This window comes from Anabrus simplex, chromosome 8 (genome assembly GCF_040414725.1).
Source record: "Anabrus simplex isolate iqAnaSimp1 chromosome 8, ASM4041472v1, whole genome shotgun sequence".
Lineage (NCBI taxonomy): Eukaryota > Metazoa > Arthropoda > Insecta > Orthoptera > Tettigoniidae > Anabrus > Anabrus simplex.
Genome location: NC_090272.1, coordinates 163,611,286 through 163,637,530, shown reverse-complemented (window position 1 = coordinate 163,637,530; position 26,245 = coordinate 163,611,286). Strand labels below are relative to the sequence as shown.

At 39.1% G+C, this 26,245-nt stretch overlaps 1 protein-coding gene across 1 annotated transcript in view; it reads right to left on the bottom strand.

Moving 5' to 3' along the window:
* Positions 1-26,245, bottom strand: part of LOC136879242 (dipeptidase 1) — an 860,664-nt gene that overhangs the window by 123,482 nt on the left and 710,937 nt on the right. The window contains exons 7-8 of the mRNA XM_067153050.2: positions 8,313-8,489; positions 161-245 (exon numbers count right to left, since the gene is read on the bottom strand). Of these exons, the coding sequence (XP_067009151.2) occupies positions 161-245; positions 8,313-8,489 (262 nt within the window). The remainder of the gene's footprint in view (positions 1-160; positions 246-8,312; positions 8,490-26,245) is intronic.

Genomic DNA, 26,245 nt, shown 5'->3' with positions numbered 1-26,245 from the left:
ATAAATAAATAAATAAATAAATAAATAAATAAATAAATAAATAAATAAATAAATAAATAAATAAATAAATAAATAAATAAATAAATAAATAAATAAATAAATAAATAAATAAACATTGCAACTTACAGAAAACATCAGTAATGAAATCATTTGTACGTACCCACAACATCGGCGATGCTTGCTGACGAGTTGCATGTGATGAAGTATGTGTAGAAGTTCACCATGACGATTCCTCCATTTAAGGCCTGCAACAAGAGAAGATGAGCTATGCATTAAAGACGAGATGAGAGGAAGTAAGGAATTCTAATTAACGCTACTCTCTTCTCCTTTTGTTATTACCAGTTCCAGAATTGAATTGAGGGTAAGCTAGTTTAATACGAAAGAAGGCAGTCATTTAAGAACCGCATTCTTCCTTTAGCTGGATGAGATTCCTCTGTGCGGCATTAACTTCCCCACGGCAAAGACTTCCAATGAAACGCGAGTAGTCCATTCCGTCTTCCTGTCTATTTAATACCACATGAAGACTTAAGTACATTAAGGAAATTCGTACTAATCAATTCAGAGTCATTCCATATTATCTCAATTAACACTGTAATTCATAATTGAAATGGTTAAGGTAAAATGTTATATGCCACTTCTCCACCAGAAAGGTGAACTAACTGTTGTTAATATTGTATTTGTTTGAATTAAAGACCCTAATAGAAACAATCCATAGGCCCTTTATTTAGAAATGTATGTAATGAATTGAATACTGTGTTAATGCTATAATGCTGTGCATGATATATTTTACATAGAATGCATAAGAATAGAAATTCACAACTTTCTGATTAAATTAAAATTGTAATTATAAAATAAGTGACTATGCTAATTAGGTGTTCAAAATTAAAATGATTTTCTACTTTTTATTCTAATTTCAATTTTCATTTTGATTTATTCTGGTGCAAGTTAAGAAACACTATTAGGCTTGTATTTTCAAAATATTGAAATGTATTCCTTTTTATATTTCTACCACTCAATATAAAATATATTTCAGTAGTCAACATAGCTCTCTCTGTGCACGAGTTATGAAGCCTCGAACTTCGCATCCCAAATTTGGATGTTAAATCGCGGCAGAGAACAGATTTCTTTGAAGTGTGGAAAAATATCCATTGGACATTCCATTACGTTCTTTGTCGAGATGTATAAGATCTCTGGTGATTCATTTGGTGTTTGCTCTACAAAATTAATTAGAACTCAGACATAGATTGTCCAACACGGATCCGACTTACCCTAACATCTTGTAAAGTAAACCGAAAAGTGGAAATTTATACGTAGGCAGCTTAGATGGCGAAAATTAAAACATCAGAGCAAGGTAGCTGAGGTCATACGATTGTTATTGGTGGTAGACAATACGATCCCGACACCCATGTGTTGCGTTAGGACAGTAGTGAAAGCGTTGTAGTAAAAGCGTTGTGCTTTTTCTACGTCCATGGGGAACGCGTGGGGAACTACTTACCACCTTCATTTCATATTCCCTTTAAGAATCATTCTGTTTCAGGGAGGTATGTTTTACACCGTGTTCGTAATATAATCATGTGCCACTGGCACTACCTTCGCGAGGCTTTGGAAGTTATCGTGCTTCTAGAAGTACTTTAGTTCATTTTCAAATATATCATAACTTTTGGCTCATCTTGTGTTACTGATATCTAAAACTTTCTTAAGTTAGGTAATGGACTATTCTGTATACTTACACTTTACGTTGTCAATTTCATATCTTAAAAGATTGTGAACTTAGTAGCAATCTGCAGCGAGGATAATGTAATTTACACAATTTTTCGGCTCCTTATGCGGTTATAATAGAGAAATATGGCCGTCAAAAATAATGCCATTTGATATTGTTACTTGATGGCAATTCACAGAGGCATTTACAATATAATTTTCTGACAAACTTATCTTCTTCTTCTTAATCTGTTTACCCTCCGGGGTCGGCTTTTCCCTCGGACTCAGCGAGCGATCCCACCTCTACCGCCTCAAGGGCAGTGTCCTGGAGTTTCAGACTTTGAGTCGAGGATACAACTGGGGAGAAAGACCAGTACCTCGCCCAGGCGGTCTCACCTGCTATACTGAACGGGGGCCTTATGGAGGGATGGGAAGATTGGATGGGAAAGGCAAGGAAGAGGGAAGGTGGCGGCCGTGGCCTAAAGTTAGGTACCATCCCGGCATTTGCCTGGAGGAGAAGTGGGAAACCACGGAAAACCACTTCCAGGATGGCTGAGGTGGGAATCGAACCCACCTCTACTCAGTTGACCTCCCAAGGCTGAGTGGACTCCGTTCCAGCCCTCGTACCACTTTTCAAATTTCGTGGCAGAGCCGGGAATCGAACCCGAACCTCCGGGGCTGGCAGCTAATCACACTAACCACTACACCACAGAGGCGGACCTGACAAACTTATAACAAATGAAATCTGGCAAGCCTCACTAATGCAAATGATTAGCATAATGCTTCGGGAGTTATAACTAGGTATTTAAACATTATCCGATTGGTCACTACAACATAATTGTAAATCTAGAACCTTAGGTGCACGTAACATTATCACTTGTACTTAAGAAAAGAAACAAGCCAAGAATATGGACGTCGGTGAACTATTCAGTGCTCCCAACTAGGCCAGGGGCCTGTTGATCTGACACATTCAGCTTGTGTTTACTTGTAGGGGCCCGTTTCCATCCACTCCTCCCCTGGTGGAAAGCACATGGTGTTTTCCAACTGTCCAATTTTCACACGACATTCCAAACAAAACACTTGACAAAACTCTCCTCTAACAAAATTGGAATGCTCCTTCCCGTCAGAAAATATTTTACTCGCCTTAAAGATCCATTCTCCATTTAAATTCTGCTTGTAATTTCCTAAGTAAAGCTTTCATATAAAGTCACCAAACTTTCCAAATACTGAAATGACTTAACCTGTTCCAGCTGCATTCTCTGGTACCGGATGTTGACATGGTATTCAGCGCGGTACATCACGGGTTGAAATGATCGCAGGAGTCTGAAATTTCGCAGATATGCTAACTGAGCAATGCACTCGCGAATTATGCCACAACAATTATTAGTTCCAAGTTTTACCATCAGGCGAACATATGGCGCTTGAGAGACATACAGATGATTTGTGTCCTTTCATTCCGCAGTTGTAGCACTGTAGATCTCTTGTCGATTTCTCTGATATCAACTCAGTCTTCATGGATGACCAGAGGTATTTCTTGCAGAAGATTCTGTAGGAATGCTTCTATCGTATTGTATATCATCGAATACGTATTGGATCAGTGCGTGACCTTTTACAAAATCTCTTTTGTCAGTTTATTTCGTCACTAGTGAATACTCTTGGCATGAATCTCCTTCTTTATTGTTCTGAATGCCATTGTTGATAAATGGAATATTCTTCTCTCAGTTTACAGCTAGCTTCCTCTAGACGATACCTTTTCTTTTTCCTCGAATAAACAACTTTGAGGGGTATGATAAGGATTTATTGGCGAACATTCCTGGATTTAGTTCCAGATAAAATGTGATGCTGTTTACACAGCTTTCAATGTCTGATGGTTTCAATAAGTGAGATAGTCGTGATCTATCAGTAAAATAGCAATAACAGTTTACTGCAATCATCCTCGCTCACACTAAATAAACGACTACTCACGTTACTAAGGGATTATTTCTCTGTTCGTTTGTGTAAATTTTCAGTGTTGATATTGCTCTTCAAACGTCCTAAATTATTGTCGTCGTTGTAGTCTGCGTCACCATCATCTTCATTACTTATAAACTTCTGTATGTCGCTTAAAAGGGATGTGATTCGTGATATTAACTACTTCATGCTTCCTTCATAGCTGAAGCACAGGATATTACTTAGAGCAATCAAATCACGCTCATCAAAATATTCTTGTATGAAACTTCTTACCATATTCTCTAAGACCTTACAAGAATTGATAACACCCAAATTTCCCTAAGCACTTTCAATTCTGTCTACCTCCTTCATTTTCATACACCAGGCGAGGTGGCCGTGAAGTTAGGGGCGCGCAGCTGTGAGCTTGCATCCGGTAGGTAACGGGGTTCGAACCCCACTGTCGGCAGCCCAGAAGATGGTCTGTCTACCTCCTTCATTTCATACACCGGGCGAATTGGCCGTGCGGTTAGGGGCGAGCAGCTGTGAGCTTGCATCCGGTAGATAGTGGGTTCGAACCCCACTGTCGGCAACCCTGAAGAGGGTTTTCCGTGGTTTCCCATTTTCACATCACGCGAATGCTGGGGCTGTACCTTACTGAAGGCCACGGCCGTTTTCTTCCCGTTCCTAGACCTTTCTTATCACATCGTCGCCATAAGACCTATCTGTGTCGGTGCGACGTAAAACAAACAACATTTTCATACACTATCTTGTGTAGGGTTCTAATAGTGGTCACCAACTGCGTCGGAACATTCCTGATAATTCTTTCGGATTCGAAGTTAACATCGTTATAGGTTAAGTTTTATCAGGTTAGAAATCAATTATATGCATCCACCTTCAATACCCAACTCTCATTAAGAACAAACAAACTTCATTCACAACTTGGTCCATTTCTTCATTGTCCTTGCCTTATTCTACGTCTTGAAATGTCTTACACAGCGTTCATATGATCTTCGTTATGACTTCGTAGTAATATTTTTGGCTACATCCGTTATGTTTGGAAGACGAGGAAAATCACCATGTTATCATCTCCAAGTTGTTCGAGAGATCTCTTCCTACCCGTCTCAGTGGATACATGGGTGCATATAACATTCTGCGACCGGAACAAGTTGGTTTCCGGTCGAAACGTAGCGCCCCTCTTGCGGCACTACGTTTAGTACAGTATCCCACAAGATCGTTCGATATGATTGACAAGTTCTTACCCCCTCCTCACAGTGAATGAGCACTACACACCCCTCCATCTAAAAAGTCGAGTCTCGAATTACGTTATACTAGGCTAGCTGATCTCTCCACATTTAATCCAATAATAGCGAATTCCATTAAAAAGTGCTATTTCTGAACCATCCTTCTTTGCTCGACCCCAGGAAATAAAATCATTCATTTGTTTATTTTTGTCTCTAGATTTAATTCAAGCCAGTCATAGCGGGAAGAAGTATGTTCTAGGTAGAGTCAAGTGTTAGGTAAATGTGAAAACCACACGGAAGAGAAAACACTATTTTGATCTACAGGAATATGCTAGATTTTCTTCACGTAAGTGTACAAATTTCATTCAATAGGGAATTCAGTCAGGTATCTGTATGGAATTCACGATATATTTTTATTACTTATAAATGACTTTATTTTTTAATTTTTTTTTTTTTGCTATTTGCTTTACGTCGCACCGACACAGATATGTCTTATGGCGACGATGGGATAGGAAGGACCTAGGAATTGGAAGGAAGCGGCCGTGGCCTTAATTAAGGTACAGCCCCGGCATTTACCTGGTGTTAAAATGGGAAACCACGGAAAACCATCTTCAGGGCTGCCGACAGTGGGGCTCGAACCCACTATCTCCCGATTACTGGATACTGGCCGCACTTAAGCAACTGCAGCTATCGAGCTCGGTGGCTTTATTTTTAATGTTGCTCATTCAGTATAGATAAGTACATTCTTGTTTGGAATTTCAACATACGTAAATGGGGAAAGATAAACAGTGATTCTAACTTGTTTTATCTGTATAAAGTTGTTAGAGGGAATAGTTTGGAAACATTTATGGCATAATTTGTTTGGTTATAGATTCCAAAGTTAATAATGAAGTTTGATGTGATGTTCCAACTTGTTTTTTCAGAGCCAAAGGCAGCTTCTGTTTAACTTCTGTAATACACGCTCTTAAGCAAGTTCAAGGCAATTAAACGAGAGACCTAGCGCATGAAGTAAAAGATAAAATTAGAACGCATACAAATTGGAGTGAGTTGTACAGTAACTGTCACCATTACGGTGGTTAACTGACAGGTATTGAATTGTGAAGGTCGTCCAACATCAAGAAATAACGTTTCAAATTAATGTATTATCTTGTTATGGGAAAACATGTGGCACCCAGAGACAGTTATTAGGTGGCCATAACATTGTATTCTGTACTCAAAATAAGGTGCCAATATATATACGTTGGAACAGACAAAAAAAAGTTCTGTCAAGAAAAGCAATTTTCTTTTATCATATTAATATAAATATTTTATAACTAGACATTGGATTTATAAGCTGTATCAATCACCACTGTAAGCAAGCAACTAGGCTGAAAAACGTGATGAAATATGCGCTTATGTATGCACTTACTTTCATGTTATTAAACACTTATATGAAATGCAAACGTAACATTTCTTCACTAGGCTTACGCGATTCACCCACACCAACACATAAAATCATGATCATGAATAAACAACTTAATGAAAAACAAAATATCACACTACTTACAGCTGCTGCTGTTCCACTAGAACAAACAATCCATGCTTAATTTGTGAGACGTATCAATCTGTCAGTGTTTACCGTTATATGAACACTTCTCCTAGATAAGACATAGCGTGTTAATTAATACACATGATAAATCAATTAGTAAGGTTTAAAGAAACACGCTTAAATACACATTCCTGTTTCATTTTTCACTGCACACCCTACTTTCTCTGCAGTACACTACAACAGTCTTTCCTCTTGGGCTAATTGCCATGTGTGAATTTTGCATCTAAAGAATAACCGATTTTGGACATCCTCTGGTGTAGTTCCTACCGTTTCAAATCATTTTTGATTTCGCTAATCCATGTCATTGTGTCTGTTTCATCTTTATTTCTGTTTTCATAGAATTCGACTATTTAGTGTCAGTAAGTCTGTCTGGATGCATTCTTTTAATATCTCCATAGAATATTAGCCTGCTATTTCTAATGTTACTGTGAATATTTGTGTATTGTTTGATTTCCTGTCTGCCTCTAAGTTGGTATTGCCCGTCGGTGAGCTTTGGGCCTAGACATTTTCTTATGATTTTGCGTTCCTTACTCTCAAAGTCTACTTTCCTTTCTAAAATTAGCGTCTCAGATCCATAAAGACAATCTGGTTTAATGAATGTATTGTAATGTCTTAGTTTTGTGAGCTTAGGATACATTTTGGGTTAGTCGATATGCAGTTTCCACCTTTTGGCATTGTCTTTTCATTGTTTTTTGTTTCGAGTCCATTTTCCTGAATTCTTTCACCAAGATACTGACATTGTGATACTCTTTTAATTTTGCCATATTTTGTCTTCATTAATTTTGGTGTTTGTTTGTTGCAGGTCATGTATTCTGTCTTTTCAAAAGGTATCTGAAAGCCGGCTTTTTTCCGCGAATTTTTTCAGGAGTTCAATCTGATTTCCGGCCGTTGAAATGTGTCGGGTTAATATTGCGAGGTCGTCCCCAAGTGCTAGGCAATATATCGCTGGTATTCCTCTACCTAAAGGGTTTGTTTGAATTTTGAGGATCAATTCCTGTTTGCGCTATTCTTGTATCACTTCTCCACGGACGCAATTGGAGAGTAAAAGTGAGTGTCTATCTCCTTGTCTTACTCCCGTTCTGATTTCAAAGTGATCTGAGTTCTCTTCCATGAATTTAACCTTGGACTTCGTCTCCCTCAATGTCTGTTTTATGATTGCAAGTGTTTTTATGTCTAAACCTTATTCTTTCAATACTTGGAAGAGTGATTTCTGATCAACTGAATCATAGGTTTTTTTGAAATCGACAAATGTTCAGACTAAATTTTTGCTACAAATTCCCTGATGTCTTAGGATTAGCTTCAGGTTTCTTCTTCTTATTATTATTATTTGCTGGTGGTTTTACGTCGTTCTAACACATCGAAGGTTTTCGGCGACGCAAGGATGGGAGAGGGCTAGGATTGGAAGGTAGCGTCCTTGGCCGTAATGCAAATACTCAGTCCCCGAGCCAGATGAACTAACCAGATGCGGATATAATCCGGTCGGGAGTCGAACCTACGACCCTCTGAACCAAAGGCCTCATTTTCGACCATACACGAATGGAACTAGACCATAATAAATCGATGACTGATACAGTACAGTAGCATGGTAGTTCTAGACTGAATGTTGACTATATATTTGAAGTACATTCATATGTAATCGAGGCACGTATAGAAAGATAGAAACATGAAAAGAAATGCTTAATAGGACGAACAAAGTGACTGGTCAGAATTGGTAAAGGGAACAATGGAAAAAATAAGTCAAGAGCGTTTTTTTACACAGAGACCAGGGCAAGCAGTATATTTCCCCACATAAAACATGTTCATCCATGAAAGAAAATCTGGGGTAATGTTGACTAGACGAAAATAACTATACTTACCACTAGTTTGAGCACGTCGTCAGGAACATTTCGCGTCGAATTACACAGTGCGAAAGCCGACGAATGCGAGAAGATGACGGGCGCCTTGCTAACGGTGAGGGCGTCCTTCATCGTGGGCACTGAGGCGTGAGAGAGATCCACCATCATCCCCAGTCTGTTCATCTCCCGTACGACCGCCTAGACATAGCAATAAACATATTGATTTATTCAACGATATCTCAGTGTTTTCTTACATTAATATGACACAAATTTTAGAAAATACCATTAACGTCAAAGCGTTCTCCACTTAATTAAATTATCATTTTAACATTCCAGGTCAAATGACGAGTAATCTTGCATATGCTGCTTTTTGTCCGATAACCTAAGTTAAAAGTATTCCGCATGATCTACACTTCAACGGTCGGCCACCGGGGAACACCATACACATATTTTTGGTCTACGCTTAAAATTCCATATTAAACCTAAAACAGTTATACAAGATCAAGTGCCACCACAACATACAGTATATATAGCAAGGGTGAAACCTCAGCAGGCTCAACACAGTAGTGGAGCAGGTATAGTTCTCTCAATTTCCTCGTTATGACTGGTGACTCAAACGTTAAGAGGAACCAGCCCCCCTTCCGGAAAACAGATTTATGACTGTCTACAGTCACCTCTTGACCAATAGCAGGCTTGCCTTCTCAGTGACAGTCTACATGGAGTACTTCAAAAGTGGGCTGATCCTGAGGCCGGCTAACTTGTCAGTTCTTCAGTGTTGCATAGCTGCACTTAGTTCTGTCCAGTGTCGCTGCCCGCTCGCAGTGGCTAATAGTTAAAACGGAGAGTTGACAATGCTGTGTCTCGAGTTGGGGAAATCCTGGCACTCTGCGGATCAAGAATGTAAACACAGTTGGCCAGCTGGCTTCAAAAGCGTGCCAGTCGTTAACGAGGAAATTGCAAGAACTACACGTTTTTATGGGTGACCACATTGCTATGTCCGTACGTAAAACTTCACTCTCTCCCAAATCTTCTTATTCAAGAAACGCAATCACGGGATAACGAAATCAAGGGCTAAAGCTATCATCCGATATATTTAATAATAATTTATCCTTATAATGGGAAAACATAACGTAACATAATATAACTGATCACTTGTTTCGTAACTGTAGTTAAAAATAACTGGTAATCCCGTGCCAAACTATTTCATCTAGCCCAATTTGTATTTAAAATAATTACTGTTCACCTCGGCGATTTTTTCAACTATCTTTTTTCCTGTTTAAGGAACCTGAAGGACGATAATATGTGAAATATTTCCGCTCAACGGAACGATGCAGCGCAATAATTTTTGTGAGCCAAAGGAGAGCGACAGGATGTACTTTAGAAAAAAATCAGCTAGTGAATCAAAGCGATGGAAAAAGGTAAATTCGTCTCTCTCGATTTCGGCTCATTTTATTCTTACTGGATCTTAACACGTTTTACAGAATTATATATAGCCAAAAGAAGAAGAAAATGACTTGAAGAAAACTCTAAGAACGTTGAAATTGGATTAGAGTTTCGGAGGTTATGTGTCACAAAATCCGGGATTAGAAAATCCGCCGAGCTTTTTCGCCATTCGGCGAAATCTATAAATTGAGAGAAAATTTTAGGAAAAAATTCTGAGTGAATCCTATTGCATCAATTGTTCATTATAAGTCGTCCCGTGGAGATAAACAAAGACAAACGGGTAGGATTCTTTTTATGTTTTCTGCTGCACGTATAGAAGCGTATTTCCCGAAAGATTAACATAAAAACATCGGATTTGGGATCAAAACATTCAACTTGGTGTTTAAAACATGCGCGTTTATGTAAAAATTCGGATTCGCTTAAATGCCCGGAAATTAGGAGGATGTTCTTCATTTTCCACTATTTATTTGTTCGTTTATCCAAAATGTTCATTAAGCACAACAGCATCTAAATTCTTCAATCCGGAGTAGAAATAAATTTCGACTGATGCCGCATTCATATATATATACCACTGACTCTGTTTTCACGTAGTTTGAGGGATCTTTACAACAGAAATAGTATATACTTATTTTAATAACAAAACCAAACCTACCAACTACTGACGCAAGCGACTAAGGCAGGTATCCAGATTTCATTTGAGAAAACGCAGTTCATAACAAACATGAAGACAGCTCCCAATTTTTTACAGGTGAATCAGGGCAAACTAAAACAGGCAGAGAAATTGAAATACACAGGCGAGTGGATAGAACCTATATATTTCTGGGAAAGAAAAAAAATCAGATCCAGAATAGACAAGATCTATAACAAACGGTCAAATCCTTAGACATTACTGTACAGCAATTCAACCTGAAGCTCTATTTGCAGCAGAATACTCATTCCGAAAGCCTGCAGATTACGAGAGGTCGTGTGGCCGGGAATCGAACCCGGGGCCAGCGAGCGAGAGGCAGGTACGCTACCCCTACACCACGGGGCCGGCTTATGAATGAGAATTGTTTAGCAAAGAAACTAGAATCCAAGGGAAGGAAAGATCTTGGGCTCGGTAAAAAAATGGAGAATATAGGAGAAGGCACAATCATGAACTATAACTTCTCTGCATATGAAGAATATAACAGACACTATTAAGAGAACGATTTCTTTCTGTGGTTACTTAATACGAATGAGATTGTCCATTCGAATCTGAATAAGAAAAATAAAGGGGTCTGGTTCACCGAGATGGAAAAGGATTTAGAAGACTGGGGATCTTACGTTATGACATCCTGCAACGAGACCCTTTAAAGAAGAAACCTGAAGGTCTACAGAGTTTACGAACAAAATCTAAACAGACGGACGGCAAGATGTTGGTCAGTGAACGGAAGGAAGCTCACGAAGTAAGGATGCGGGACTACTGGGCGAGTGTTAAAATTCAATATAGAAAACGGCCGAAATAGCGCGGTACATAGCTGGCCGAAACGAAGGAAGAACGTGAAACCGAAACACAAAAATACTGGCCACTTACATGTTGTAACTGTACTTCTTGCCTGAATAATGTTATAATAACCAGGCACAATTATTTTAGGAGCGTGAGACCAAATTATATCGACAGGTTGAGATGTAGCAATCATTCGCACACTGTCAACCTCAACTCATGACTGTGTTACCACTGGGGAAGCGAGAGAAATGACCATTGAGTTCAGGGCGCGAAGAGCTATGGGCATAGGATCGCGGCAAAATGAGGGAAATTTTGATAACGCAGTACCTGCGAAGAAGAAGAAAGATATTTTAGTTTCAGAAATTTCAAAAGTTTCTTCTGAGTAGAACAGAGCTGGTTTAGATAGCATGACATCGTCAACTAAGCGATATTTGAAACGTTAAAGTTACCAGTCCGCCTCTGTGGTGTAGTGGTTAGCGTGATTAGCTGCCACCCCCGGAGGCCCGGGTTCGATTCCCGGCTCTGCCACGAAATTTGAAAAGTGGTACGAGGGCTGGAACGGGGTCCACTCAGCCTCGGGAGGTCAACTGAGTAGAGGCGGGTTCGATTCCCACCTCAGCCATCCTGGAAGTGGTTTTCCGTGGTTTCCCACTTCTCCTCCAGGCGAATGCCGGGATGGTACCTAACTTAAGGCCACGGCCGCTTTCTTCCCTCTTCCTTGCCTATCCCTTCCAATCTTCCCATCCCTCCACAAGGCCCCTGCCTGGGCGAGGTACCGGTCATACTCCCCAGTTGTATCCCCCGACCAAGAGTCTGAATCTCCAGGACACTGCCCTTGAGGCAGTAGAGGTGGGATCCCTCGCTAAGTCCGAGGGAAAACCGAACCTGGAGGGTAAACAGATGATGATGATGATGATGATGATGAAAGTTACCAAATAATTTTTCATTCAATGGAAAATGTGGATGGTGTTGTTTGTGGAGGTACTCATCGAAACGAATCGTGTGGCAGTGCTTAAATGTGCAAGACCTAAGCCGGTAAGTCCACTGGCACGCTGAATAACCCTTCTCTACGACGAAATTTTGGCAATCCTGCATGTCTCTAAATATATTGTGACCGTTCACGGTACTTTAGATACCATATCGTGACATCCCATATCAATAATATGCCGTTTTCCGCGTCATTCTACGACGTTTAGCCGCAAAGATAGCTGACCACAGCGCTGCACGGTATACGAACGATGCGCTGCTACTTTAGAGGACAAGAGGCTCTGTGCGCGTAATGACAAGGACGAGTCATACGCTGGCCAGCACTTAGGATGTTTCTTTCTCCTGTGCGAGTGAGTTGGAAGGAGTAGAAGGTCATGTGACAGCCCACGAGCCATGCTTAATAAGTCGGGTTAACTTGGGGAGAAGTAACTCCCTAAATATTTGTTGGTGATTTTAGTTATACCAACCAAAACCTTCATTTGTTTTAGAATTTTCAATATTAATAACAATAATAAGAATCATGTGATTATTGACTTACGCATCTAATATTCATGAATAAGAGCTTGCCGTGATCAAGGAATTATTTAGTTAAAAATGACAACGAAACATCTTCCAGTTATTCAACTTATCATTGATTACGTGATCTGAATCGGTGCAGAGAATTACAGAACGTCGTCACAGGTCTGGCGAGGTGAGCCTATCCTGGAGTTTGGCAAGACGTAAGTCAGTCATTGCACAAGTGGTAAATGACGCTTTGACGATTATAATTAAACCGCCGATCCTAAGAGAATAAGATTCGATCAGTAAAATATGGAAGGTCAGAGCTATCTTTTGATATGCAGATCAACGCCGACAAACGGTTTTTTACGGAAGCGGCCCCCGACATGAAGGCGGAGTTAACCCCCACTCTTGATTTTTTCCTCTGTTTTACAAAAGGAATCGGACAGGAGACTACTTACCCATTATCTACTGTGTTTCCGTGCTGTTCAGACGTGTTGCTATTTTACACGACCTGTGAAATTGTGTAATACTTTCATCAAGTGATGAAGTACTGCAATTGTGAGATTTAACCAGCAGAAGTACTGCATAAATCATTATTTAAGCGCATTGATTATTGACGTGCACTTATTGTGTAAATTTCGTGTATTTATAACATTTTGTATCATGGTGTAATCAACGAGGATAGTGAACGAGGAATAATCTACCTGTTAAGAGCTGCGTAGCATTCAAGCTACTGTAATATATGCTCGATGGATTCGTGTGTGGCTAGATTAATCCACTACTAGTCAAATACAGTGAAGTGTTGTGAGAGCACAATTGGAATTACAATTAGAACGTTGAAAAAGTGAATTTGTTCAGGAAATTGCGACTCACGCATAATAATAATAATAATAATAATAATAATAATAATAATAATAATAATAATAATAATAATAATTTGGGCAGCGTCTGCTGAAAGTACAAACGTGGATGTGAGTTGTCTTACATTGTGAGGGGATGTGAAATAAGCAAGTTAGTTACCCTTAACGTTGGATTACAGTGCAAGTGAATACGTGATAGTTCAGCAATATTCGGGATAAATTTAACCATGCCTGAATGTAGTGCGTGTTACAAAGTGACCCAATTATAACCATAGTGTTTTCCCCTTTTGCATATTGGAACGAGTGATCGCTGGTCTGGGAAGAGGATACACGAGTCACTCACCTACCCAACATCTCATTGTGTTGGATACATCCAGGATTATTATGCGTGGTGAAGTCTACAAGATGGAGTTCATCCCGGAAACGAACCAAGGACCTTACGACATCAAAGGCAGCAAGATGATGGCTTAAGCTGTTATGAGTGTGCTGCCTCGGACGAGAATGATCACCCTAAGATAAGTGCATTTTCAAGTTTACTATGTTTGAAAGTCATTTTCCCTCCTGTAAATAGTTAGGATTAGCATGCCAAGTAGATTAAAAATGTGAATGATGATCGCGGGCTGTTCGAAGGGATTAACATTTTTAGCTTGTGTAGTAGGAAGTTTGTACTGGCAATGATGACCAGCAGTTTATTTAAACCCCTTGGAAAGTAATGCATGTTAGTTATAAGATTCCTGTAATGATTTATTTTGTCTTCAAGAAGTGTTATGATGGATGGAAGTGGTATCCATCTAGGTAACCCCAGATCTTATGATAAGATGAGATGCTCTGCCTCTTCAAAAGAATACGAGGATGACTTGTATATCATGTATAAGACGGAGCATATGAGGAGTTCAAATGATGTTTTTAGATGCGAGTATAATTTCTAGATCGTGAATTTAATATGTAAATTTGTTTTATAGAGTGGCATGAATTAATATCCTTTATGTAATTATATGCGAGTGTTCGTGGTATTGAGTTGGAAGTGATGGTCGGTGAATATCTATCAATTGATAATCAAGGCGATATAAATATGTGCCAGAGATAATTTATGCAAAGCGTGAAGAAGTGTACCACGCCAGTTATATTGAGATTAGGTTGAATAGAACCATGTGAGCTTGAAGAAGCCGAGTCGGCCCGAATTTATATCGAGGCGGTTTATTAAAGAGAGATACCTTCCCCGGACTGTATGAAAGGGAGGCGTGTGGAGGTACCGTTACACTAGAGAAAGTGACAGATGGATACAAAGGCTAAGCAAGCTGTGGGCACGTTAAAAGCCTTGACTGTGGAGTGTTCGATGGCCATTTACTTTCTAACAATATCCGACGGACATTTACGCATAGAGTAGCTAATTGTCACCGCGACTGAATTAATATAGTAGAAACAATAGACTTCCTCCCAATTTATTTTGCTGTGAGCTTGCATCCGGGAGATAGTAGGTTCGAATCCCACTATCGGCAGCCCTGAAAATGGTTTTCCGTGGTTTCCCATTTTCATAACAGGCAAATGCTGGGGCTGTACCTTAATTAAGGCCACGGCCGCTTCCTTCCAACTCCTAGGCCTTTCCTATCCCATCGTCGCCATAAGACCTATCTGTGTCGGTGCGACGTAAAGCCCCTAGCAAAAAAAAAAAATATTTTTTCATTCCATCCGATCTAGAAATTTAAAACATGCATCCTGCAGTGAGAAGACTATGAGTTCGACCCCCATCCAGAGCAACGTGTATCATTGATATTATTTTTGGTAATGGAAGGACCATTCCCTCCATATAATCTTGTATATATGATAAAGTGTCATATTATGTGTTTGGTAGTAGTTGAGTGTATTATTACAAGTAAAATGTCGTGTTATTGTTCACGCGTCATCCATAAGCCCAGTATTATTATATGTTAATTGATCAAATGGTATTTTATTTTAATCCCGGCGAAACATGCCTATGCGATTTGTTATACCTTTGTAAATAATAATGAAGTTAGTTATTAGGGCTGAACATGACTTTCAGATATCTTGGAATGTGCTTGTCATAATTAACATACTGTCTTAATCCTTGATCGCGTAATAATATAATCACAAGAAATTATAATATTTCAAAACTCCAGTTTATGTATAGAAAGCTGGGATGATATCAAAAGGGTGATCATTATAGTGCCGATTATTATGTATAATTAATTACTATCAATGTTGTGAATAATAGAGGTAATAACAAGTGAAAGGCCTCTAAATATCGGGATTATCGGTGTGGAATACTAATTCCACAAGACAATTAAATAATTTCATTAATATGAATCCCGCCTTTTTTTTCCTTCTTTTTTTTAACTTTGTGATCAAATGTTATATGGCACATTTCGTTTTAATTATGGATGTTCTTTCTCAGTTGATAATAAATCAGATATTCATAAAACTTTAAAACATAATTCTTCTGATTTGTAGTGACATTGTATTCCTCTTCTATGCTGAGATCCCTACTTATAAATAATTTATTAATGCCTTTTAGTCCGAACGTACCATTGACCTGAATGCTCTAATATTATAGCCGTGGTTATTCTGAAGTAGGGATGATGATGAGAATTCGATTCTAGGGCCATTCGCCGAAGATCTCATCACGTATTTTCCATTCGGCCGATGCCCTCACGAATTATTATTATTATTATTATTATTATTATTATTATTATTATTATTATTATTGTGCACTGAAGCCCCGGATAGGCACAATATATCAATAGTAAGTACGTTATGTACATATTATATTATTATTATTATTATTTTTTTTTTTTGCTAGGGGCTTTACGTCGCACCGACACAGATAGGTCTTATGGCGACGATGGGATAGGAAAGGCCTAGGAGTTGGAAGGAAGCGGCCGTGGCCTTAATTAAGGTACAGCCCCAGCATTTGCCTGGTGTGAAAATGGGAAACCACGGAAAACCATCTTCAGGGCTGCCGATAGTGGGATTCGAACCTACTATCTCCCGGATGCAAGCTCACAGCCGCGCGCCTCTACGCGCACGGCCAACTCGCCCGGTATATTATTATTATTATTATTATTATTATTATTATTATTATTATTATTATTATTTTTATTAGACCGGTTTTTAGGTATAATTCATTCTAATACGTAAGAGTGTAACTAATTTTAAGACACCGTGTTTCTTCGTGAGATTCCCGGAAATCCTTTCGGAAATGATACCGAACTCTCGAGAACGTCATAAGGGAAGAAGATTAAAATTTAATCGGTCGTAAAACAGCCTGTTCGAAATAAAGTAATTTGATTGGTTCTCAACAAGGACTGATGGCGCCAGTGTTCTTTGGGACAGCAAGCATGTCTGAGGTAACGCTTCTCGTCGGGGTCTTCTGCGATGGGCTTTGGTTATACTGGACATGTTGTCCGAGTAGGCTTTGTTTACTCTGTTGGGGCATGCTATTTCATGGGGTAATAGCTTCAGAATTTGGGTTTTATGCTCCGATTTTAAATTGTGTTAAATTTACACGTTTATTCCAATGATAATAACATAACAAGTGCGATCATACCTTGACAGACACAAATTCCAAAATGAAGTTCGGAGGAGAAGTTTCAGGTGAAATAAGGGTAGGAACCGGGCAGGGAGACAGGCTCTCACCTCCGCTCTTCAGCTATATTCTAGAGAAAGCCATCCAAAAATGGCGCACGGAAATGTGAAATGAAGGAGTCAACAGTGGAGTCAGACTGGATTACAGGAACACAAAACTTGTAATCGACTCTCTTGCTTTTGAAGACGACCGACTCGCTGGAGACAGGTACAAAACAAATCAGGCAGATCAAGACACGGGCAGCGAAAGTAGGTCTTCAGATCTCCTTTGAGAAAACTCGGTTTATAACAATCATAAAGGAGGCACCAAAAGAGCTAAATGTGGAAGAGGGAAAAATCAAGCGGGTAGGAAAGTTTAAATATCTAGCTGAGTGGATAGAGCCTAACATGTCTGAGAAAGAAGCCTTCATGTCATGCATGAATAAAATGGAAACCGCATACCATCTAAACAAGGGTGTATACAACAAAAACTATCCTTGAGCGCCAAGTTCAGACACTAGCGCACATTAATTCGTCCGGAGGTCCTCTATGCAGCGGATTGCCTTGCAATGAACAAAAGCGGCCTTATTGAGAAACTTGATATCGAAGAAAGAAAGAAAGAAAGAAAGGAATATTTTTAGGAAAATCTTGTGCCCCGTCAAAGATGAAGGTGAATATAGACGACGGCACAACCACGAGCCCTATTTCCATGTAGAAAGTATAACGGATAGGATGTGGAGGAAAAGGATTGCTTCCTATGCTCACATGACAAGATTGAGACGTGCAAGGTTAACCAAGTGGATCTTCTACTTCAAAGATAAGAAGATAAAAGGGGTCAGGTTCAATGAGGTAGAAAGGGATATACGAGAAGTGGGCATCACACAAGATGATATCCTGGAGCGCAACCCACTTAAGAAGAAACTTCAAGACCATAAGAATTTCCAAGAAAAGCCGAAGATGAAATTAGGGAAGGCGTGAATCTAAGAAAAAAAAGAAAGAAACAACACCGACAAATAATGCGGACGTACTGGACAAATGTTAAAGCCCGGGGAGGAATCAGTTGAAATAACGTGGTCCTCAGTTGGCCGAAACGACATGAATAATAATAATAATAATAATAATAATAATAATAATAATAATAATAATAATAATAATAATAATAATAATAATAGTTATTTTTCGTTTAAAAATAATGATAGTTATTATTATTATTATTATTATTATTATTATTATTATTATTATTATTATTATTATTATTATTATTATTATTATTATTATTATTATTATTATTATTCCGTTTTTAGAGACATCGATGTACCGTAATGTTGTCCCCCAGGAGTTCATTTACGTGCCGGTAAATCACCGACACGTGACTGGCGTATATGAGCACCTTCAAATACAACTGAGCTGAGGCAGGAAGGAATCTGCCAACTTGGAGTAAGAAGGCCAGCGCTGTACCGTCTGAGCTTCTCAGACGTTTATTCCAGGCTACGTTTCTCGACCTTTTGCTATTCTTTTAAACACGTAATATTTCACTGAGCAAGATACCGGCAATAATAAGCCGACGCATGCTCTTGTGGCTGAACAAACATTCCCAGAACGATGGTAGCTTTTCTAATTACATTACTATGTAATTTAATCTTTCTTGTTTTGTTGTTTTATATTCTTGTTTTATATATTTTAAAGTATTTTTTTGGTTTCTTTTAATATATATATATATATATTAACTTTGCCCCTCAGGCGCATTATGATTTTTCAGGTAACCACGTGTTTCTTGTTTCTTTTAATTTTTTAAAAAAATGAAGATATAACAGGCGTTAAGTGCGAACGTGCATTTCATCTTCTTGATATTAATAGTGTATATTCTTTTAAGTTTTCTTTCATGTTCGCAGAAGGCAACTACATGTTTTCTATTTAAGTTTAATAAATGTGAGTTAGCTGGCGCAACACATTAATCTAGAAGTTTACCTCCCCACGGCCTCAGACTGTTTTCTTCCACATCCTTGGCTTTTCTTTCTGGTAGCAGTTTCTTATATCGTTGCTTTATAAGTAAGTAATTATTTAGTTAGTGCCAGCTTTTGGTAGTACAATTATTACAAGAGGCGTGAAACTAAACGAGCTCGAAGAGCTAGCTGCAAATGGGGAGTTTTTGAGGCACTGTTAATTCTGCAGACTGAACGCTGAAGGACCTAAGGGTCTATCATGGATATGCAAGATGTACGTTAGTTATTATTATTATTATTATTATTATTATTATTATTATTATTATTATTATTATTATTATTATTATTATTATTTGTACAATTTGTTTTACGTCGCACCGACACAGATTGGTCTTGTGGCAACGATGGGATAGGAATGGACTAGGAGTGGGAAGGAAGCGCCCGTGGTCTTAATTAAGGTACAGCCCCAGCATTTGCCTGGTGTGAAAATGGGAAACAACGGAAAACCATCTTCAGGGCTGCCGACAGTGGGGTTCGAACCCACTATCTTCCGGATGCAAGCTCACAGCTGCGCGCCCCTAACTGCACGGCCAACTTGCCCTTTTACGTTAGTTATTATTATTATTATTATTATTATTATTATTATTATTATTATTATTATTATTAAATATTTTGTTTCCGAATTTGGCAAACTATATATCGCATTGACTTTACGAATTCATGGCCTTTCTTCTCTTTTCTTTCCAGTGCCTTTTCATTCTTTCGCTTCTCATCTCTTTCTCCCCTTCGGAAATGATCTGTTTGGGTCTCCTTTTTATTGGTTTCTTCTCAAATAATTTTAGATTGCCGACTCTTCTTCTGAACACTTTTCTATTGAGGATCATCTCTAGTGTAATTCCTAACTTCTTCCGCATCCCTCTTGGAAGTGGCCGTTAATCCCATGATGTATTTGAAGATCGCTTTGGTCATTCGCTAGTCATCTATTCTTACTACGAGTCCGTAGAATTTTAGCCTTCGTCTCCTCATTGTGTCCGTGATACGTATTTTCCGTATATTTGTAGAGCTTCTCATTTCCCCTTTTCTTCCAAGTCCCATCAGTAGCCTTCTGAGGCTCCAAAATTTTCCTCAGTATTTTCCTTTCCTTCCTCTTCTTCTTAATAATGTTACTTTTTTAAGTCCGACTATCTACATTCTTACGGTTTTCAGAGACACCGAGGGGCTTAAAGTTTGCCCGCAAGAGTCATTTTACGTGCTAGTGGATCTACTCTCATGAGGCTGACGTATTTGAGCGCTCTCAAATACCACCAGACTGAGCCACAATCGAACCTGCAAGACATGGGCTCGCAAGGCCAGCTATCTACAGTCCGAGCTACTCAGCCTGGCATTTTTGTTGTTATTATCACCACCACGAATTACATACGAGATGAAAATCTGAATGTCAAGATTTGCTTGGATGGAGGATGACTAATCCACGTAAATCAAGCATAATACAAGAGAAGTATTTTTCTTCTGATGGATGACGTAAAAATGATACTGGATGTCGAATTGCATAGCCCAAGGAGGGGATCATAGGAATTAAAGCCCAGCGGCATGTAAGGATATAAGCAAAGCAAAGTCATCTCCGAACAGGCCATGAAGGCCCTTGGAGGGGTGGAAGGTAAAGGCTTCCACTATTCGTAACCTCGGCGCTTGATGGGGTAGAGTGGTAAGCTCTACGTCCGGCCGCCTTTGCCCCCAGGAATTAACCTGGTGCTCATTTTTGGTGTAGGCTGAGTGAACTTCAGGACCATATGCACCTCCGGAAATGGAAATCTCGTTTCGTAAATTTTACGACTTCCTGGCAGGGTTCGAACCCACGTCCTTCCGGGCGAATATATACGTATAGTGAATTAAAATTTTTAAAAAATATTCGGGGAATTGTGAAATCTGATTGAACAATCTGTGCTCTGCCGAAGGCAGAAAGAGAGGACTAAGTGCTTTTGAAATGTGCTGCCATTGAACTCTTCAATCTGTAAAGTAATAAATAAGGGAGCCTTGGTGGCATAAGAAGCAATGATCGGTAAGAAATAGGGATGGTCATTCATATCTTTCATCCTAGTGTACCTTCTTGGTTGCAAGAAACACAGAATGATGCATTTCAGAAGAGTACTTCAACGATGACGTCAACAAAGATGACGTCCATATAACAAAATCAAGCAGCTGGCGTTGCTTGCAGGACAATTAGCTTTCAAGCTCTGGAAAAAAATTTCAAAGCAAATATATAGTTTTACGTGACTGCTGATATGGTGTTTATAGCTACGGGAGGAACAGAACAAGAATATAAAGAGTTGGTAGAAGAACTTAACTCAGAACTACCACTAAAAAATTAGGCCTTTTATACAACAAAGAGATTTGCGTTTGAAAAATGGGCCAGACTTGGACACTGTTAAGTAAAGTAATTGTGTGGTAGATATACGGTAAAGTAGTTTCACCGTGCACTTTATGACCGATTGCTTCACTTCAATCACGGACTTCGCTACGTACCTACACCACGAAGTGAGTGATTACTTCCTGTTCACAAATAAAGATGATGTGACAAAATATTTATTGCCATAATATAAAGGAAGATTTTTCAAAAACCTCGCAGTAAATGCTGTAGAAAATCATTAAGGTAAGTTCCAGATATCAAGTTCGTAAATGTTTAAACAGAAATATGTATTTCTAAATATTTGAGTGTAATTTAAATGAATCTGACGATGTTCCTTCAATAATGAAACCTGTCATTCTAATTGAATTAAGTTGTTTCTTTTACAGGTGAAATACTATTTGGACTTTATCGATGGCAATCATGTCCACTCTCCGTGTACTATCATTTTGAGCTACACAGTAGACTTCTTCGTGTTTTCTATTTCAGGTAGTTTATAAATTTATTTACTCAAAGTTAGTTTGGCAGACTAAAGAACATAACAGATATAAAATAAAAACGAGCTGTTCTTTTCTACCAGCCTCAATATTTATCACCTGGTTATTAATCCGGAGTCTAATAAAAAGTCACAGTACACTATTCGCCGAGAAACTGATCAAATGGATTCCCGAGTTTTCTTTTGGTTGTGCAGTGTTAGTCCGATTATTTTGTATCCTTTATATTCATTTTAATTATGGTAGTTGTGTAATTGATGTCGCTCATTTGTAATCAGTGGGCATCAGTTCAAGTTATACGGTCACTAATGAGATATATTTTCCCCTGTATTGTTAACCTATTTCATATTAGCATTGTTGGATTTGCATGTGCACTTCAATCGCAAGTATCGTGTTTTTATTTACGGAATAACATCCGCACAGCAGCGTTGAACTGATGCAACTTTCATTATGTCGGTGCATTTCGTTTATATTGCTCTCTGTGTTCCTATATTCATTACATTAAATTGAATTTAAAATGTCAGGTGGGATTAAAATACGATCGCGTTAATGTTTGTCGTTTCCTAATTAAAGGGGTCTAGTATCCAGGTAATCCTCCCCTAAGTTACAAAATGGACATATTTACGCTATAGGACCTATACACCGCTTAGTTCACCCACCCTTTGAGATCTAGTTTTATACAACTCGCCGTGTTTACTACAATTCTGAAATCCATCGGTATCTCTCGTTAAACCGGGGTAATATAACGAGATGTGTGGTTACGAGTTAGAAAATAGCAGGAATCATGAGCGCCGTTATTAAGCCATTATGAGTACTCTGAATGAACCCGTTAAACTAGCACAGTTACGATGAAAATGTACCTTACAACAAGAGGTGCATGCACAGACTAGGGAACTGCCCGCTGCATGTTAAGCCTCCGAATAGCTCACTTGGCAGAGGAGCAGTGGTCGAGGTATTTTTTTACAGCTCATTTGCCTGGGATGTGGCAAGGTTGCATACCTAATAGTCTCCACAGACAATTCTTTATTTAGGCCCTGAAAAGGGTGGCACATGTTATAGAGATGAGTTGGAAGGGGCTAGGAAGCATGTGACAGGACTTAAGTTACCTACGTTGTTTAATGCAGCACCTGTTCGAACTGACGACCTCCGTGGTGAAGCCATCTGGTGACGAATGAACGAACCATTTCCACTTCTATTATAACGTCTAAATTTCAAAGCTCATTGATTAAGAAGCCTTTCTCGTGGACAGTCGAGGTTTTCTTCTGATGACGCAGAGCCCAGTTCTCTGCGAAACGTAAAGAATTTCACGTTATTTTCTTGACACGGCATAAGCCCACAAGCCTATACAGTATCATGTCTAAAATGGAAATAATTCCACACTTGTGAATCCGAGGCTGAACGTTAGTATGACAATAAGGACCATAATGTGAAGTAAAAGGGAAATGAGTGGGATAATATCGTGGTCAGTGGAGTACTGTATATACTAATTAAACCGTGAGACAGGAAAACAAGAAATTCACTTGCTTGCTTACTTTTTACTTCCTCTTCATAAATTACGCTAATAGCCTGTTCCGACCTCAGATTTCATTCAATCTCTTCTTCCTGTATGATGGTATTCCAGGGCAAGTTTTGGGATTCTGTTGTTATCCATACTCCGAACGTGGTTTTCCCAATTTATTCTGTTTTGGAATATTCTGTCATTCACTGAGAATAAATATAATTGTTATCGGATCTCTTTATTTCGTATTATATCTTTTATTTTATTTATTTATTAATGTCTTTCTGTACATGGCGGGGCTCAGGCTATAAAGCCTGCTATTATGCCAAACCATATAATTATGCACCTGCATAAACATAATATACTGAACATTATAACTACTTAAAAAATAAGTTAATTATAATTTAAAGTTAATGTGAAATGTAATTTGTATGAAATTTAAAGCATCATAAAAATCATTTTAACATTTTAAAATTAATTTATAATATTTACTATTATTAAAGCTATATCTCGAAAAATATAAACTATAATGTTTCTAACCTTACATTGACATTTTATTCATTTAACTTAATAATCTAAAATTTAAGGGTACTTCTAAGAGTAAATCAATCTGAGTGTAGGTAAAATTTCCAGCACATTCTTCTGAATAGCTTTAGGTTGCTTATGTCTCTAATTTCAGCCGGGAGAGAATTCCAGGAACGTATGGTCCCCGGTACAAATGACTTGTTATACGTACTACTGTGATGAGTGGGGATGGACAGCAGGATTTGTACTGATGACCTTGAGGGTGTTCTGGCTGAGGGAGAGAGGTAGTTGAAATCTGTTCTCAGATAATGTGGTTTACCTGTTCGCAGTATTTTGTGAAGAAGAGAAACAGCATGGTATTTACGTCTATCACATAATCTTAACCAGGACAGCTGATGGAGGAATGGGCTGATGTGGGAATAGAGCGGAACATTTCGAATGAATCGAATGCAGGCATTATGCGCCCGTTGAAGTTTAGAACCAAGTGAACAACTTACGTTATTATAGACTACATCACCATAATCAAATATTGGTAGTATTAGTCCTTGAATGAGCAGTTTCTTGGTTTTGACAGGTAGAAAATCTCTCAGTTTGTATAGTGAGTGTAATGAACCGAATACACGTTGACAAATTTTTGTTACGTGCTCTGACCAACTTAAATACTTATCAAAAATTATTCCAAGGTTCTTAACGGAGTCTTTCAGTGCTATAGGTGTTTCATTGATCTTGACAACCGGTACGTTGATGCTTTCTAACTTGGCATGCGCTTTTCTAGATCCTATTATGATGGCTTGCGATTTTAATGGGTTTACTTTCAGGCAGTGGCTACTAGTCCATTCGTTAATGTTAAATAAGTCTTCGTTTAATTTCATGGTTGCTTCTTGTATGACATTCGGCTTGGTATGAATAAACAATTGGATATCGTCAGCGTATAAGTGATGTTTACAGTTCGTCAGTTGTTCTGATAGGTCATTCATGTATAGGGAGAACAGAAGTGGTGATAACACCCCACCCTGTGCTACCCCCATCTCAGTATTTCGCCACCTAGACACATTGTCTCCCACTGACACACATTGTTTACGTCCACTGAGATAGGAACGTACCCAGCATAATACATTATTAGAAAATTTCATCATTTCTAATTTAGCTAGTAAAATGTCTTTATCTACGCAATCAAATGCCTTTGTAAGGTCGAGAAGAATGAGAATTGTCATTTGTCCGTTATCCATTGCTAGCTGAATGTCGTTAGTTACTTTTACTAATGCTGTGCTGGTACTTTAGTTTGATCTAAACCCTGCTTGATATCTGTCGAGTAAGTTATGATGTAAGAGATAGGCTGTCATTTGTTTGTGTACTAGTTTCTCCAGTACTTTTCCTAGTACAGGGAGAATACTAATAGGGCGGTAATCGTCAAGGGTTGTGGGGGTACTGTTTTTCTGCAAGGGTCGGATGATGGCATTTTTCCAGTTCCCAGGAAAGATTCCCGTCATAAGAGAGGTGTTAATAATATGCGTTATAGTAGGAAGAATGATGTCTAGAATTCTTCTTAAAAGGGACAGGTTTATTCCATCGTGTCCAGTAGACTTTGATTTTATGTCATTAAGGGCGCTCTTTACATCACCTGGAGTCACGTGAGAGAAGTAGAATGTTTCACCACCATGCTTTCCCTTTGAAAATACACTGACTGACAGAGCAAATGCAACACCAAGAAGGAGTGGTCAGAACTTTATGCCAATTGCAGGGTAGACTGACGTCACTGAGGTATGCTCATGATGTGAAATGCGCCGCTGTGCTGCGCACGTAGCGAACGATAAATGGGACACGGCGTTGGCGAATGGCCCACTTCGTACCGTGATTTCTCAGCCGACAGTCATTGTAGAACGTGTTGTCGTGTGCCACAGGACACGTGTATAGCTAAGAATGCCAGGCCGCCGTCAACGGAGGCATTTCCAGCAGACAGACGACTTTACGAGGGGTATGGTGATCGGGCTGAGAAGGGCAGGTTGGTCGCTTCGTCAAATCGCAGCCGATACCCATAGGGATGTGTCCACGGTGCAGCGCCTGTGGCGAAGATGGTTGGCGCAGGGACATGTGGCAAGTGCGAGGGGTCCAGGCGCAGCCCGAGTGACGTCAGCACGCGAGGATCGGCACATCCGCCGCCAAGCGGTGGCAGCCCCGCACGCCACGTCAACCGCCATTCTTCAGCATGTGCAAGACACCCTGGCTGTTCCAATATCGACCAGAACAAT